At 38.1% G+C, this 16,577-nt stretch overlaps 2 protein-coding genes and 1 long non-coding RNA gene across 4 annotated transcripts; 1 reads left to right on the top strand and 2 right to left on the bottom strand.

Moving 5' to 3' along the window:
• The first annotated feature begins 3,227 nt into the window (after positions 1 to 3,227).
• On the top strand, positions 3,228 to 5,809 carry LOC121053014. 2 transcript variants are annotated; one of them, XR_005810517.1, is made up of 4 exons: positions 3,228 to 3,346; positions 5,096 to 5,194; positions 5,280 to 5,447; positions 5,710 to 5,809. It is a non-coding gene; the product is annotated as an uncharacterized LOC121053014 (long non-coding RNA). The 2 variants fall into 2 exon arrangements; XR_005810518.1 differs by lacking the exon at positions 5,710 to 5,809 and having other exon boundaries at positions 5,280 to 5,584.
• Positions 5,810 to 8,227: 2,418 nt separating this feature from the next.
• LOC121052875 lies at positions 8,228 to 9,665 on the bottom strand. The gene is made up of 3 exons (XM_040518806.1): positions 8,722 to 9,665; positions 8,561 to 8,638; positions 8,228 to 8,425 (listed from the first exon to the last, which is right to left on the bottom strand). Exons 1-3 carry the CDS (start codon positions 9,373 to 9,375, stop codon positions 8,228 to 8,230), a joined length of 930 nt encoding a protein of 309 aa, XP_040374740.1. The 5' UTR covers positions 9,376 to 9,665.
• Positions 9,381 to 11,869, bottom strand: LOC121052874. Its single transcript, XM_040518805.1, has 3 exons — positions 10,435 to 11,869; positions 9,650 to 10,311; positions 9,381 to 9,509 (listed from the first exon to the last, which is right to left on the bottom strand). The coding sequence occupies exons 1-3, from the start codon at positions 11,846 to 11,848 to the stop codon at positions 9,381 to 9,383; spliced, it is 2,205 nt and encodes a 734-aa protein (XP_040374739.1). The 5' UTR covers positions 11,849 to 11,869.
• Positions 11,870 to 16,577: the final 4,708 nt, after the last annotated feature.

Below are 16,577 nucleotides of genomic sequence, written 5' to 3'. Positions count from 1 at the left end.
GAACGCATTGACGGAGGAGCCATCGGCGTTCGGCCGGGAGAGAAAGCACGCCTTCGGGTTTCCTGTCTTTTTTCTCTTGCGCGTGTGGCGCGTTCTATTATGTAGCTAGGGTTACATGCATCTCTTTTGTATATTTAATTCAATTAATTCATTAAACCTACTGAAACAGTGATATTAAGTAATAAACTCATGGGTCCCGTTTTGATATAGTATTATTACCGATCATAATAAAATTAGTGTTTTTTTATTTTATTTTTCCCTTAAAAAGGATACTATATATGTTCCTCACTTACTCAGCCCTAGAAGAAATAGGGCGTCGGGGTGGTTAGGGGGAGAGAGAGAGAGAGGCGTATTACAGAAACGAAGAGAAAAAAGAAAAGAAAAGAAAAGAGGCGATCTGATAGATCCAAAGCCTATCCCGCAAATCCATAAACTAGCAGCTCTAAGCAGACAAGATCGGTGGAGATCGGCTTAGAGCTAATCGTTTATGGATAGGTGGAGATGGCGGTGGCAGTGCGGAAAGACGATTGGTCGAAAGCAAATCTGTTCAAGTCCTGCACGGGCTCTTCGTCTTCCACTGGTATGCAAATTAGTTAAGGTTTAGCTTCTGTTTCCACTAACTTGTTGATCTTGTCTTTATGTTTTTAAAGCTTCAGTCTTTAAGCTTGCATGTTCCAGATCTTGAATTTTTAACTCTGATGAAATTTTATTTATGCGTTTTTGAGAAACCTGGGTGTTGTATGATTTGGGATTAAGGTAAATTGAAGTTTTGATTTACTTGATTTTGGAGGAGAAAGCAGCATCGATCGGATTGTAATGTTTGCTTCTATTTTCTTTTAGGATTAAATTCAGTTTACCCCCCTAAGGTTTGAGGATAATTTCATGTTAGTCCCTATCCTTTCAATTTAATCAATTTACCCCCAAGCTTTCCAATTTCAATCAGCCGTGTCCAATTTCTACTATTCTGTCCAATTTAGGCCGTTAAGTTTGACTTTTGAGGGCTAAAATGGTCATTTCAAGACACAAAAAAAACTATTAAAAAAAAAATTTCTTTCGTTTTTTTATTATTATTTTTTTTTTATGTTTTTATTTTTTTTTTCTGTTTTTTTTTTCATTTGAAAATTTTTTTTCCATCTTTTTTTATTTTTATTTTTATATAAATTTTGTCTTCAACCTATACACCACAAGTTATAATAGGTTTATAAAATAAAAAGATACTCTAGGTGGTTAAAGTCACTCGTTGATCTACGATATTTATGATATATCTTCAATGAAGAGAAGAATTTTAGGATATATCCCCAATAAAGTGAAGAAATGTCTGTGTAAAATTATTTTTTACAGATATTTACAGATAAAGTGTAAAATCGTGAAAAAATATCTGTGTAAAATCATTTTTTACAGATATTTATAGATAAAGTGTAAAATCATTTTTTACAGATATTTCTTCACTTTATTGGGGATATCTCCTAAAATTCTTCACTTTATCAGAGATATATCACAAATAGGGCTGCACGCGGATTGGATTGGATCGGTTTTGACTCCAAACCGTCTCTATGCCAAAGTAAGCGGTTTAGACATTTTAGACAACCGGTCATCAAAGAAAATAAACTTAATCTGATCCAATCCAATCCATTTAAAGATGGTTTGGTTCGGTCGGTAAGGCGGTTTTAACCTATATAGCATTGACGTTTTGTTTACAAAAAATTCATAGTAAAAATAGTAAAACTCAATCTCAATAATAAAAATTTAATAATCAAAATCCAAAACTAACATTCAAAGAACAAAATCCAAAATATTTTCAAAATGATTCACTTATTTGGGTTTTAAGCCTTTTGGGTCTAGGATTCAATATGGTAGTATATCATTTTGAGAATCAAAATATAATTGGAGATTTATAACTTACTTATAAAAGACTACCCACAAATATATATATATATATATATATATATATATATTATGTATACAAATTTAAATTTTTTTCATATTATATTTAATACATACCGGTCGGTTCGGGTTTCTCGGTTTAAGTAAAAGAAAAACCAAACCAAGCCAATTCATAAACGGTTTGGTTTGGTATTAAACCGGCTTTCATATTTTGATGCTAAAAAACCTTAACCAAACCATATTTACCGGTCGGTTTCGACCGGTTTGTACCGTGTTTTGCACACCCCTAATCACAAATATCATAGATTAGCGAGCGACTTTCAACCACCTAGAGTATCTTTTTGTTCTCATAAACCTATTATAACTTGTGGTGTATAGGTTGAAGACAAATTAAAAAAATAATAATAAAAAACAAAAAAAATAAAATAAATAAAAAACATAAGAAAAAAAATTCCCATTTTTTTGTCTTGAAATGACCATTTTAGCCCTCAAAAGTCAGACTTAACGTCCAAATTGGATGGAATGGACACGGTTGAGGAGAATTGACAAGCTTGGGGGGTAAACTGATTAAATTGAAAGGACATGGACTAACATGAAATTACCCCCAAACCTCAGGAGAGTAAACTGAATTTAATCATTTCTTTTAAGTAGTGTTTTTCCAAACCAGTTACTGTTTCTAGATTGTTTCTGGACTACTCGTACTGCTAATTTGGTATTTTGGGAGGACTCTATTTGGTCTCAGGTCATCAAGTTTAGTGTTGTGTTTGTATGTTGCTTATCCTTACTAATGGGTACAAAGTGAAATATTATTTCATTTGATTGATTGGATTTCTCTGCTAGTGCAAAGAATGCTTTTGTAGCTCCTGTGAATATCACCCTCCCATGTTGGTCATGTCATTTAAACATAATTAGAGATGATATTTTTGGTTAATTTTACTTCTTTTTCTTATAGTTGGAGTTTTGTTAGAAAAGGCTAAAGAGGGGGAGGGCAAGGAAGACTGTAATTTGAAATTCAGTTATGAAGGGGTGCATGATATCATATCAGAAACATCTACATGCAAACCATTTCATGGGTAGACATATGGCACAATTCCAATGTCGGAGAGAGTCAAAATCTATTCAATATCAAATTCTAGACTAAATTATCTTTGCGCTTTCTGTAAATAACTGTAAATTTCCGTGCTCTTTCCAGGAAAGAGACAACCATCAAATGCTAAAGAAGTAGGTTTGGTTGGGGGGACTCTCTATTTCAGCCTTAATTTTTCCACACCGTGTCAGAATTAATTACGTACTTAAAAAATAATGTAGAGCAGCAAGTCACAACCACAGAATGATTTATCTGGGGAAACCTTGACTTACAAAGTCTTCTCCTCTTCCTATGCAGCACCAATATTGGTCATTTGGTCTTGGCCTTAAACATTGGGGCAGCCTTGATTGCTTAAAAGAAGTTTGCTTCAAGAGGGTAATCACTCAAACTCAATCCTTTCTAGTATCTATTCTTGTTTGTTTTCTATGTTTGGCAAGATAGAGAAGCAAGTTTCCATGATTACAATATATCTGTTTTCTTGTTTTTAAGTAAACTAAAACTTTCCTGAGCTGATCAAAATCATTTTCTGGCTCAGCCTCTGAGCTAGGAATGTTGGCAAATCAAAGCTAATTTGACCATTTCTCAAAAATTTACCAGGCATTTTGGTCATCCCACTATAATTGTTCTTTTCTTTTTCTATATTTGTTAAACTTCTTTCTTGTTTGTTGGTTGTTTCTGAACTGGTTGAGAACAACTGCTTGCTGTCAACTTATTTCGATTTAGCAGAACTTTCGTTGGTTGCTGGGCGGGTAGTTCTTACTGATATCCATTGTATGGTGGTTTCCTTTTCGACTTTAAAGTGATCTGTAGTTCTGTACAAGAGCTTTGAATGGGGTGAGACTTACTTGTATGGTGATTTAGCAGAACTTTCGATGGTTGCTGGGCGGGTAGTTCTTACTGATATCCATTGTATGGGGGTTTCCTTTTCGACTTTAAAGTGATCTGTAGTTCTGTACAAGAGCTTTGAATGGGGTGAGACTTACTTGTATGGTGATTTAGCAGAACTTTCGATGGTTGCTGGGCGGGTAGTTCTTACTGATATCCATTGTATGGGGGTTTCCTTTTCGACTTTAAAGTGATCTGTAGTTCTGTACAAGAGCTTTGAATGGGGCGAGACTTACTTGGCTATTTTAATCTTTTTTCATTTTCGTCATATGAATTATGCAATGTAGGCTTACCCCGAATAAAATTTGTCATTGGCAATTAGCATGTTGGTTGGTGCTTTGTTTTTCTTCTTTGTGCCTATATAAATTACATATATGAAGGTGTGTATGAGTAAGAGTGACCTATTATCTTGAACTTTCAACTTGCTCTAGATTTTGTGTTTTTCGTTGTTATTTGATAACAGACATTCAACTGGACTGAAACTAATCCTTACTGAATCCATTTCTTTCTCTGATTGGAGCTGGTCTAATGCTAAATATCAATCTCATAAACTACATAAGCCTTAGGACAGGTAGGTTTCTGGTTCATTGCTCCAAGGTCAATAAGACTATAACTTCCACCATTGCTGATTTGGAAATTCACTTCTCTACTCTGAAGAGAGATGAGAAGGTGTCAAAACAATCATGATTGTGTAGGGAGGAGCCTGGAAGCTCCAACTTCATGACTTTGACTATTACAAACAACTTGCTTCTCTCTGTTCGAGAGAGGAGCTACAAAAGGATAGTCAATTAGTAAGGTAGTTTCTAATGTGGGTACGGTGAGTTTGTAGAATTGAAAACTCTGGTTACCCAAACAATTTAGGTGCTTCCTCCCCCAACATTTTTGGGGTGTACTATTTGATCATAGCCTTTGACGCACTTGGATTCTCCACAAGGATAATCTTAGAGCATTACCCTTCTGGAAGCAGTTAAAGAGATGGGTAGAGAAAAGATTGCAAAGTTGGAGATGGTTTTCCTTTCACGGGGCAGTCAATTGACTTTGATTCAAGCTGTATGGAGAGTCTACCAACCTACTGGTCTTTGTTTAAGAACCAAAAAGTCTTTGTTTAAGAACCAAAAAGGGGTGATGACTAAATTGGATTTATTACCTTGAACTATGACTTGCTTTAAGTTTATTATTGATCAGAATAACTTTTTCAAAGTGGTAAAACTGATGCTTGGTTTTGTTTTTTTCTCACAGGTAGATGCTAAATGATCTGTAGGAGATCAATCAAATCAGGCAAGAATTTGAAGTAGGGAATATGCTTTACTGGCTATAGGTTAGATTTTATAGGCAGTGGTAGTCCTCCTCCTCTTTAATATGCCAGTGTATTTTAATGCTTTCATTAAAATGTATATCTGAATCTATTCTTTCTTTATTTCAGCAGGTTCTATGCTTCATCCCCCAAGTTCCTGATGCCATTTCTCTAGAGGACTGTGTTCCTTCCATGTTTCTCAATTATGACGGCTCTACCTTTAGTGGCTATCAGTCGCAATATCAAGCCTGACCAAGAATTCTAAAACCACTCCACAAATTTTACTCTTCCAAAAAGGTATTATTAGTCTAGGCTTTCTTTCATTTCACTTATGCCAATTAATTCTGCCTTGTATTAGTTTACATATCTTATTAAAGACAATATCTTCAGTTTGTTGCATCGAATTTAAATATGGGTACTTCTTTATAGTAAAATCAGTGCAGTATTTGCTATTTTCAAATCATGAAATTAGTATTTGACAGTAAAGTAGAAGAGACATATTTCAATTTCAGTACTAACATCCAGGATATTAAATTAGAATCAAATTTTTGTATCTCAGGGTGCGATTGCAACGTACTCAGAAAAGTTACGAGATTGACTATGAAAACTTGCTAGAGGTAGCAGATGCAGCCACGAAGCGGGACATGAAGATATCTAAGCTTTTTTATGTTGTATTTTATTTGAGATTGTATATGAATTGTACAATACATTTTAGAAATACATGGTTGTAGCTAGACCAAATTGTTATTTTTTTTTATATACATACTCCCAATTTTGCCACTGATATTGGTGGCATTGAGAATACACACTGATTCAGTAACAGTGGGAAAGAAAAAGGTATCTTGCTGCATTGGGTTTTTGGATGCCACTGATGTTTTATCAGTGTGGATTGCCCCAATAGCACCTGCAATAAAGGGGACTGATCCCTCATTAGTGGCTGTGGCTGATGCATTTAGCCACTGTTCACTACTAGCAAAATGAGCAATACACACAGATTTTATACATACTGACTTTCACACTAATAAAAAATCAGAATTATTAAAAAAAAAAATTAATTTAAAATTTTAAATTTTTTTTTTTTGTGAACTGAATGATTGGGTCCTACGTAAGCACATGCTCACACTATTGCTCACTGAAATCAGTGTGGCTAGATTTTCTCACATATATCTGTATGTGTTAAATATTTAATCTATACTGACATCTGTGTGAGTTATTTTATACACAGATATCAGTTAGTAATAACAAAATTTTAATTTGCAAAATAATTTTTATTCACACAGTCATCTATAACAACTGATTTTTCACACTGTTGTCAATGTGAATGTGGAAATGACACTGATATCAGTATTAGCAATTGATACTTTTCTCACAAATATCTGTGTCAATATTTGATTAACAGGTGGATGTGACAAAAAAAAATTGATTTTTGCATCTCACACGGATATCAGTGTGGATTGAGAATTAAAATAATCATAAACAAATCATACACACATATATCTATTTGCATTATTGTTATTAGGGTAATTATCACAAATGGTACCTGAACTTATTATCTATCTTATCGATGGTACCTGAACTTCAATTTTGATCACAACTAGTACCTAAACTTTTCGATTTTATTTCAAATGGTACCTATCACTAACTTCCGTTAATGTTCCGTTAAAAACTGACATGTGTCAAACATGTAACTCATTTTTCAAGGATAAATTTGTAAAATTACCTTTTTTTTTTTTTTTGTAATATCACTTATTTTCACTTATATTGTGGCAATATGGCTATAAAAAAATGAGACTATCAAAAGGAAAAACTTTCAACTTCAATTAAAAATATATATGAATGACAGGAAAAAAAAATTACTAAAGTTTTGATAAGCTTTTGGTTTTAAATATTTTATAGTTTGTCAAAATAAAATGTTTTATAGTTTTATTTGAAATGTTTTGTCTGTATCTATAAAACAATTAATTTTTCTTGAGATCTTGTTTTTAAATTTTATTTTCATAAGAGGGTAGAGATACATTTTTAATTTTTTTTTTTATTGAACTTATATTTTTATGAACATATTAATTGATCAAAATATCTAGTAAACAAAATTATTTTAATGGGTATTTTAGTCAAACTACTCTTGAATATAGGTCATGTGTTTTGTACATGTTAGTTTTTAACGGAAGTTAGTGATAGGTACCACTTGAAATGAAGTCGAAAAGTTCAGGTACTGGTTGTAATCAAAATTGAAATTCAGGTACCATCGATAAAATAGAGGATAAGTTCAGTGTTGTAGGGAATCAGAAATTGAGAGATAATCGCTGTGTATTCTCATTGATAATAGGGGCCTCTTTATATAGAGGATTACAATGCATAGAGTTAGAAGCATACAAGAAAAGATAATCTCTAGATTCTTCTAATTAAACTCTAGGATTAATTCCAATTTACCCACTTCAACTTTGGGGCAATCTTCATTTTAGTCCCTGTTCTTTTAATTTCATCAGATACACCCCTGATCTTCCAAAATTAATCAACCGTGTCCGAGTTCCGTAAATTCCGTCCAACTGTTCCGTCAACTGCTGACGTGGCAGGAAATGGGTGGGAGAAACGGGCCCACAAGAAGGGCAAAATGGACATTTTGTATCTTTTACCAACAAAAGCAAAAAACATCCTAATAATCAAATACAACCATACTTTTTTTCCCTCCAAAGAGCATCTTTTATTACATATTCAGATAGGAGGAAGAAAAGTTCACTTTTTTGGGTTAAGCTGGGCATATGAACACTGATATTGTAATAACCAAACATAGAGTTTAAAAAGCTGTAAAATAAAACAACCTACTCTTCATTAATAATAGGAATAATACTGACATAGTATGGGGAATTAGCAGCCAATAAAGATGCATTTCACTGTTTTACATCCAAACAACAAAAAAAGAAGTTGGAAATAGTTGCTTTGTCCAGATTAGCTCTAATCATCATAACAAAAGATTAGAGCCAGCAACCTTGTGACACAGCACAAGGTTGCACAAAATAATGCAACACTTCATCAATTGATATAAAATAACCTGGCGTGCTAATCCCAGCCTTCTAGGTCTATTTTCCAGCCTCCTTTCCAGCTCTAATTCTCTGTGATGATCTTGTTGGTGTTGAAGACTTTGCAGAGGCAGAAGCTTTACTGATTGCTGTAGCAGCACGGGTAGTGGTTGAAGCTGTGCTCGATTTTGTTGCTGCTTTAGCAGTGGTTGATTTTGCAGCAGCTTTTGCTGCTGCCTTCTGTGCATCCCTCTTTTTCTACAGTAAGACATTAAACCACATTAAACCACAAATTAGAAACCTTGGTTTTTCAGCTCAGCAGCCACTACAATTTACAAAAACCACAATAACCAAAACATAGAATAATTCCAACACACAGCCCCAACAAATTACCTTCATCTTGTCTGCTTTCTGTATAACTTTGGCCCTAAGCTCGTTCTTTGTCAGAGGAGGATTTTTGGTTCCCTTAGCCTACATTCAAATGTACAGTTGTCATATTACAGATATAAAAAAGTTGAACAATAGAAAGCAAAAATATCCTAAACTTGAAATACCTTGGATTTAGATGAGGTGTCCTCTCTAGTGTCTAGCTTCCTCTTTTTGCTCATCTTCTCCTTAGGTGGCAAGTGCCTATGGCAGGTCTTCACATTGTGCCCCAAAACCCCACAGCTGCTGCACTTCAATGATTTCTGCACTCTTCCCAACTTGGTTCCCTCAGTAGCTTTCTCTTGTGAATCCTTAATTCTCTTGGTTTTTGGCCTACCAGGCTGTCTGTTGTACTGAGGAGGAAGAATTGCAGCATCATCAGTCCTTTCCCAAAGATCCATTCCATTTACAGGGCTGATGGTGTTTGAGTAGATGGCCAAGTATGTCTTTGTCCAGTAGGCTGTATCAACATAATCCTCAGGTTTTTCCCTCATGTAGTGGATGGCAGATACAGCATGTTTGCAAGGGATCCCACTCAAATCCCATCTCCTACAAGCACAACTCCTTCTCTCAATATCAACTATATATCTTGCTCCTCCAATGCTTTCCACTTCGATTTTTGAGCTTCCTGAACCAAATGGGATGCAGTCTGTGGCAGCTTTCACTTTGTTCTTCTCCAGTATTTCTCTTGGTTTGGGGCAGATGGTATCCTGAACCTTCATCATCTTGTCCCTCCTAATGTGAATCCTCTTCATCAACTTGATCCTCATTTCCTCAAACATGCTGATTACAGGTTTGACTCTTGCGGGCAGTATGAAGGCATTGAAGCTTTCACTGAGATTGTTGAGTAGAATGTCACATTTAAGCACTGTGTTGAAATGTGACCTAGACCAGTGCTTTGCAGGTCTTTCAGGCTCTACAAAACGCACAACATTGGCAGTTAATGTATTGAAAATTCAATGTCAAGAATATAAAGAACATGAAGCGATAATAATGGTAGCATTGCAAACCTGTGAGATAGTTATAAGCCCCTGGCTCCATTTGGTTCATTAGGACCATCTCCTTAGTAAAGTAAGCCATTGTGGTTGACTTTGCGATGACCCATAATTGGTCCTTCAAAGCTTTCCCTGGAAACTTCTTGTTGAAATTCGTCCATAAATGTCTTACACAGAACCTGTGCTCCGCACTTGGCAAAACCACCTCAAATGCTGGTAAAAGGCCCTTTTGTTTATCAGATATAAACGTCCACCCAGCTCCATCACTCCTAATGTCCAAGTCATTAGCCAACAACTCCAGAAACCATATCCAACTATCCTTACACTCCTGCTCCACCATTGCATAACCAACTACCCAAGTACTGTTGTTAGCATCCACTCCAACCGCTGACAAAAGTTGACCTCCATAAGGACTCTTCAGATGACAACCATCTAGTCCTATCAATGACCTACAGCCTGCTTTAAATCCCTTCTTCAGTGCACCCAGACAAACATACATCCGCTTGAAAATAGGTTTCTGGCCAGGGTTATTGTAGTCGCATTGGATGTCGACTGTTGTGCTTGGATCAACCCTCTTCAACTCTGCTGCATAGTCCTTCACCCTTGAATACTGCTCTGCATGTGATCGCTCAAGTATACTCAATGCAGCCTTCTTGGTTCTATATGCTTGCTGAACTGAGACTCTTGCTTGCACTTTTGCTGACATAGTTTGGGCTAGAGATTCTGTGTCACAAAAGGGTTAAAGACATTAGTGTGCTATTGTAAAAAAAAAAAAAAAAAAAAAAAAAAAAAAAAAAAAGTAAGTAAAGGCATTGAATTAAATTGATAAAGTCTTGGGGAAACTACCTGTGGACCAATCAGGGTTAAGCTTTATCTGATCAATAAACTTTTCAGTCAGGTAAGGGGTCCTAACCATGCTATTATCTAGCACCCTTGCACAGTTGTGTTGACCATTGTATGTCTTGATCATTAGAGTGTCTTCATGCTGCATCTTAGAGGCATACAGCTCGAAGGGGCAGTTTTCTGCTTTGCAAATCACCCTCACCCTCACTCTATCACTCTTCACAAACAAGGCCTCCCAACCCTTTTGTATTGCCTTCTCCCTTACAGCAGCTCTCAATATCTTAGCAGATGCAAACCTCATACCCTTACAAAACTGAGGGTTCCCCATGTCTGTCTTGGGGTTGAACTCTGGAAACCTTTGCATATCATCTCCCTCATCATCTGAGTTTGCTTCATGACCAATCCCCTCTTCATCAGAGTCTAGAGCCCCATACATTGGCTCATTATCTTCAACCTCCATGTTCTCATCCACATCAACACTTGTTCCAACACTAGCTTGCTCATATGACTTTGCCTCTTTCTTCTTTCCCTTCCTATCTCCAGCACTTGTTCCTACATCCTCAGTAGCTTGCTCATGCTTGTCCACACTCTCTTCACATTCCACATAATCTAACCAGTCATCATCAACACCATAATTAGCATAGTCTTCATCATCCCTACATGGATCATAGTCTGCATCCTCACTAGCATCATCTTCACTGCTCATAGGGTCCATGTAACACCTTGCATCATTGACATCTATGTCTACCAAGTCCTCAAACATCTCAGCTTCATAATCTTCTCTTTCTTGCTGTTCTACAACTTTTTGTTTCCCTTTGTCTTTGCTGTCACATACTGCAGCCTTGCTTGCTTGAGTTGGAACCTCTTCTTCGACCTCTCTAATCACAATTCCCACAGCCTTTTTTCTGTTTGCACATACTTTAACCCGACGTCCTAACTTTGGATCTCCTTTCATAACGTCAGGCTTCTTTTTAGGTGAATCTGGCAACTCTTCGATCTTTACACAGCACTTCCTCTTTGGTGAATCAGGAAGTTCTTCAATCACCACCCCTGTTGAACCGGCTTGACTATACCCCCATGCAGTTGGGTCATCATCAAACATCTCGACATCATCCCCATCAGATTGGTAGTCGTCATGCAGATCTAAATGATCTAAGTAGATGATTACCAACCTGATCTGAGGTACACAACAACACATTTGTATGGCATCAAAGTCTGTGGAAAGCTTGGTCAGAGCATCATCTTCACTCCCAATTGAATACCAGTAGTCCATCCTCCTTCCAACATATGTAGGGTCTATCCCTCTCACCATAGAATCCACCTCAATTAGGGACATCTTGTCCTTGTCCACATTGTCATAGTAGCTAATTTTTCCCCCTACATATTTGTTCTCCCTTATGATTCCACCATGGTACATTTTGACTGTGAATAAATCACAATTTACTGCATGACAAACATAACCAACAGTTAGCATCCTTAAGGAAACATTAACCAGCAGCATAGACAGCCATTTATTCCATAAACAATAATTCAAAAACAGGTTGATACAGTATTAAACACAACAGCACTAACACCCTTTTGGACCACAACAGCACTAACACTCTTTTGGACTGCAACACCACTTTTTGAAAGATAGAGTATTAAACACAACAAGACACAAACTGTAGTATTTCAGCTACCCAACAAGGTCCACATGCATATCACTCTTACTTTAATCACAATTTCTGTAAGTAATAAACACAAGAAGACAAAAATTCGATAAAGAAACCCTAAATCCCACCAACCCAGATTCAATACATGCATATATAAACCAAAGTGCAGTGCAGTGGCTCTAACATAAACATCACCCCAAACCATAACTCGAAACCACCAAAATAAGAAGCTTCTAAATCCTAAATCTCATAGATCATCGAAACCCCAAAATGAAAATTTTCGAAATTCTTAAAAATTTTCGAAATTTTCGAAACCAGTAAATTAGAGGATTCAAAACCCCCGAATCAGAGGCTTCGAAGCCCCCGAATCAGAAGCTTCGAAACCCCCAAATCAGAAGCTTCGAAACACCCAAATCAAAAGCTTCGAATCTCAACCCAACAGGTCCACATAGCCCTTAAATCAACCAACCTAAATCCCTAAACCATTAATCACGATTTCTAACACACAATTTGTTGTTCGAAACTCACCGTAATGGGGGATTTCATCGCCTCCTTCTTCCGTTCTGGGTACCCACTCTTCAATCTCATTACCAGCCATGTGCCTTCAACCTTGAACTAGAGATTGGGGTGGGTATTTTGAAAACGAAGTTATAATCGAAACCGTAATCTGGGTTCAGTTAGGGTTTTCAATTTTCGGGACTGTCATGGGGGCGTAATGGAAGAGATGGTTTTGACTGAATTAGTGTAATGGGAGCGTAATGGATACAATTTTAGGGTTTTTCGGGATGAAAACATTTTTGGGGATGAAAAGTTTTCTGGGGATGCACGCCGAGAGGAGGGAAAACGGTCACCAGGGGTATTATCGACTTTCTCCCACCCATTTCCTGCCACGTCAGCAGTTGACGGAATAGTTGGACGGAATTTACGAACTCGGACACGGTTGATTAATTTTGGAAGATCAGGGGTGTATCTGATGAAATTAAAAGAACAGGGACTAAAATGAAGATTGCCCAAAAGTTGAAGTGGGTAAACTGGAATTAATCCTAAACTCTATTACCACTAGGTCAAGTAACCTAGAGTTTGGGCCAAACACAAATAGAGATATCCTTAAACACTCCCCCTTGTGTTGTCCAAACGCGGTGCTTCTCTCGTTGCCTCGTTAAAAACCTTGTCGAGTAACAAAAACCCAGTGGGACAAAAATAACCTAGGTCGAAGGAGAAAAAGAGCACAACACACCCTTCATGATTCGAGACGAACATGTAGACATCTCCCCCTGATGTCTGTGCCTCCCCCTGATGACTCCGATCATGCGAGTTCATATAATTTCCGCAAGCCAATTCTTGCCACATGTTTCTCGATCGTGGATTTGGGCAATGACTTAGTAAACAAGTCTGCCTCACTGTCCTCAGATTGAACCTAGTTCACTTTGATCTCGAGGAGAGTCTGTTGTTGCTGATTATGCTTGGTGTTATCGCTTTTAATGTAGCCTTGCCTCATTTGTTCAAAACAAGCAGCATTATCCAAACTGCTCGTAGGCTCATCTGTGGTAGACTTCAAACCACAATTGTTCGAACATGCGTAATTATGGATCCAATCCATATACATTCACGAACCACTTCGTTAAGAGCAATAATCTCTGCATGGTTCGAAGATATAGCGACGGTCTGTTCTGTAGACCTCCAATATATCATGGTCTTTTCCCATGGTGAACATTTAACCAGTTTGGGAGCGACCTTTGTGTGGGTTAGAGAGGTACCCAGCATCAGCAAAACCTTCCAAAACACTTATATCGTTCTGGGATGGGGATAGAGAACGCAGGCCAGCGTTGGCGGCGTTCCTGGTGTGTGATGGGTCCGAATCCATCATCTCTTTGTAGGGATAGAATAAGCCCATATCAATCGTACATCTCAAGTACTTAAGGATATTTTTTTACACCAATCTAATGGCGTCGCGTTGGCGCAGAGCTATATCTTAGCTAACAAGTTTATGGTAAATGAGATGTCCGGTCTTGTGCATTGATCTAGGTACAATAATGCGCCTATTGTACTTAACTAGGGCATTTCGGCCCCTAGCGCATCTTCGTCATCATCCTTCGAACGAAGAGGATCCTTTTCAGGATCAAGACTACGGACGATCATGGGGGTGCTTGAAGGCTTGACCTTGTCAAAATGCCTAAGCATCTATCAACACGATGCTTAAGTTCCAAACCGAGACATAATCGTGTTCTCCTATAATCCTTCATCTCAAAATCAGATTTCAAATGTTCAGCGGTTTCCCTTAACTCTTTAAGGGCTTCTAATGAAGATCATGTCCAACATGAACCCCAATAGAATCAGAAACTTGTTATGGAAACGCGTGGGCATATCCCTTCCCAATCAAGTAGTCACTTTAGTGAGCGTTTCAATCTTATTGTAAACGCACTCCGTGGTCTACAGCCTCTTGACTTGGGTAAATGAAGTTCACCATGAACCTTCATGTATATTCCGTATCTAGATCCCCATAGAGATACGTAGTGACCACATTTGTAAGCTGCATGTTCAGTTATTCGGAAACTACCAAACTGACAAGGTAGTGGAGTGCAATGACATCCATTACGAGAGAATATGTCTCATCGTAGTCGATTCCAGAGCGTTTTGTGAGAAGCCTTGCGCCATAAGGCGAGATTACCATCTCTTTTTCTCACTACGCTTTCTAACGAAGACCCATTAGTCAACAGGTTTTATGTTAGGAGGTGTTGGCATCTCTAGCTCGAAAACCTTCCTCTTCGTTAGAGAATCCATCTTAACCTGGATCGCATCTTTCCATTTAGGCCAAATTTCTCTACGTTGACATTCATTCATCAACGGAGCATGGTTCGATATCATTTGACTCAACAAACTCATGTGCAACAAAATGTGCAACTACATCATCAATCATCATGGAGTTTCTATCCCATGTCTCATGTACACTAGTGTAATTTTCATAGAGCTCTATATTCTCAGGAATAGGTTTTGACGTTGAGGTGTCCCCCAACGATAACCATAACCTGTAAGATTCTCATGAGACGAATTTTGAGTGTCGATGATTCAAGGATTGGTTTGTGCCAATGTATCCTTCGAACCCACGGGCCTCCCATGCATCATAGCTGGGGCCATGGCCTATAACGCCAGAGTGCCACTCTCTTTGGCGTTGGCGCCATGCCTACCTCCGTGTAGGGTGGCGCTACGTCCTCTCGTAAGGACGTCCTTCCTTGCAGGCATGTTTGCAGCATATTTGTGTGATCTCGTCACTTTAATAGGGATCAAGATGAGACATAGTGGGGACAGGCCACGACAATTTCTGTCGTTCCTGCTGAACATCCGTGTTCTTATCTCCCCCTAATGACAGGAAGACTGTCTCATCAAAGTGACAACCCGCAAATCTAGCGGTAATGAGATCGCCTTGCAAGGGCATTAAGTGGCGGATGATTGTTGGAGTCTCAAATCCAACTGAGTGGCCCATTCGTCTGTAAGGACCTATCATAGTGCGCTGTGGCAGCGCAATGGATACATAAATGGCTCACTCAAATGTGAGTAAGTACAAAATACGTGTACCTAGTCACTAGCTGTAATGCAGAGGTACATTGAGTGGCGGTAGGTCGTAGACGAATTAGCATAGCTGCATGCGATATTGCATCACCCCAAGAGGATGTAAGAAGATTGGTGCGCATTACCAATGTTCGGACTACCATCGTAGTCGTTTCCGCGAGACCAGTTGGGTGTGTTCATGGGAATATAATGTCCAACATAAGTCCTAATGCAATAACCATCGAAAGTCTTCGATGTAAACACTCTAGCACAGTCAAATCCAATTGACTGAATAGGATGATCTGGGGAGTGAGCCTGTTGTCATATGATATGTGCTAGGAGTGTAACATAAGCAGCATTTATAGGTGGACAATGGCACAACACGTGACCGGCGTGTTTGCGTGGCAACCAACATCATGAAATATTTAAGCGTCCAGCAAGTTGGTTGAATCAATCCACAGAATCCTCATGGATTCTATGTAAGAACATAATGAGTATTGTCATATCCTTTGCATAGGACGGTCTCAGTCCTAATTTCCCTAAGGAACGGGCTTTGTAAAACAAGCGAGAGGCTTTAGAAGCAACCAATGAGAATTTTGGTTGGGCCTGAGCGTCTTAAACGCTATTCGAAGCAAGTTGGTGATTGCAGCATCACCTAGGGCGCCATCACAATGATGGACGCCATCCATGGCCTCATGGATAGGGACTGCGCCAGCCTTAGGCTAGTGGTGGACGGAGGCAGTGCCCTAGGCAACAGCGTCGGTCACACTTAGTCCAGGAATCAACTTTTGATTCATGCTTTATTTCGCTCGAGAGAAAGGATGTCCATGTGAAGTCTTTGGTAGACGGATCATCATATCATGACTAGGATGATCTATCCTATCGTGACAAAGCCAATATGTGTCTAAATCCAAGAGATCTTCTCTCATAACTTTTATCGGATTAATA

Source organism: Rosa chinensis, chromosome 4 (assembly GCF_002994745.2).
Source record: "Rosa chinensis cultivar Old Blush chromosome 4, RchiOBHm-V2, whole genome shotgun sequence".
Lineage (NCBI taxonomy): Eukaryota > Viridiplantae > Streptophyta > Magnoliopsida > Rosales > Rosaceae > Rosa > Rosa chinensis.
This window is presented reverse-complemented; position numbering and strand designations above follow the sequence as displayed.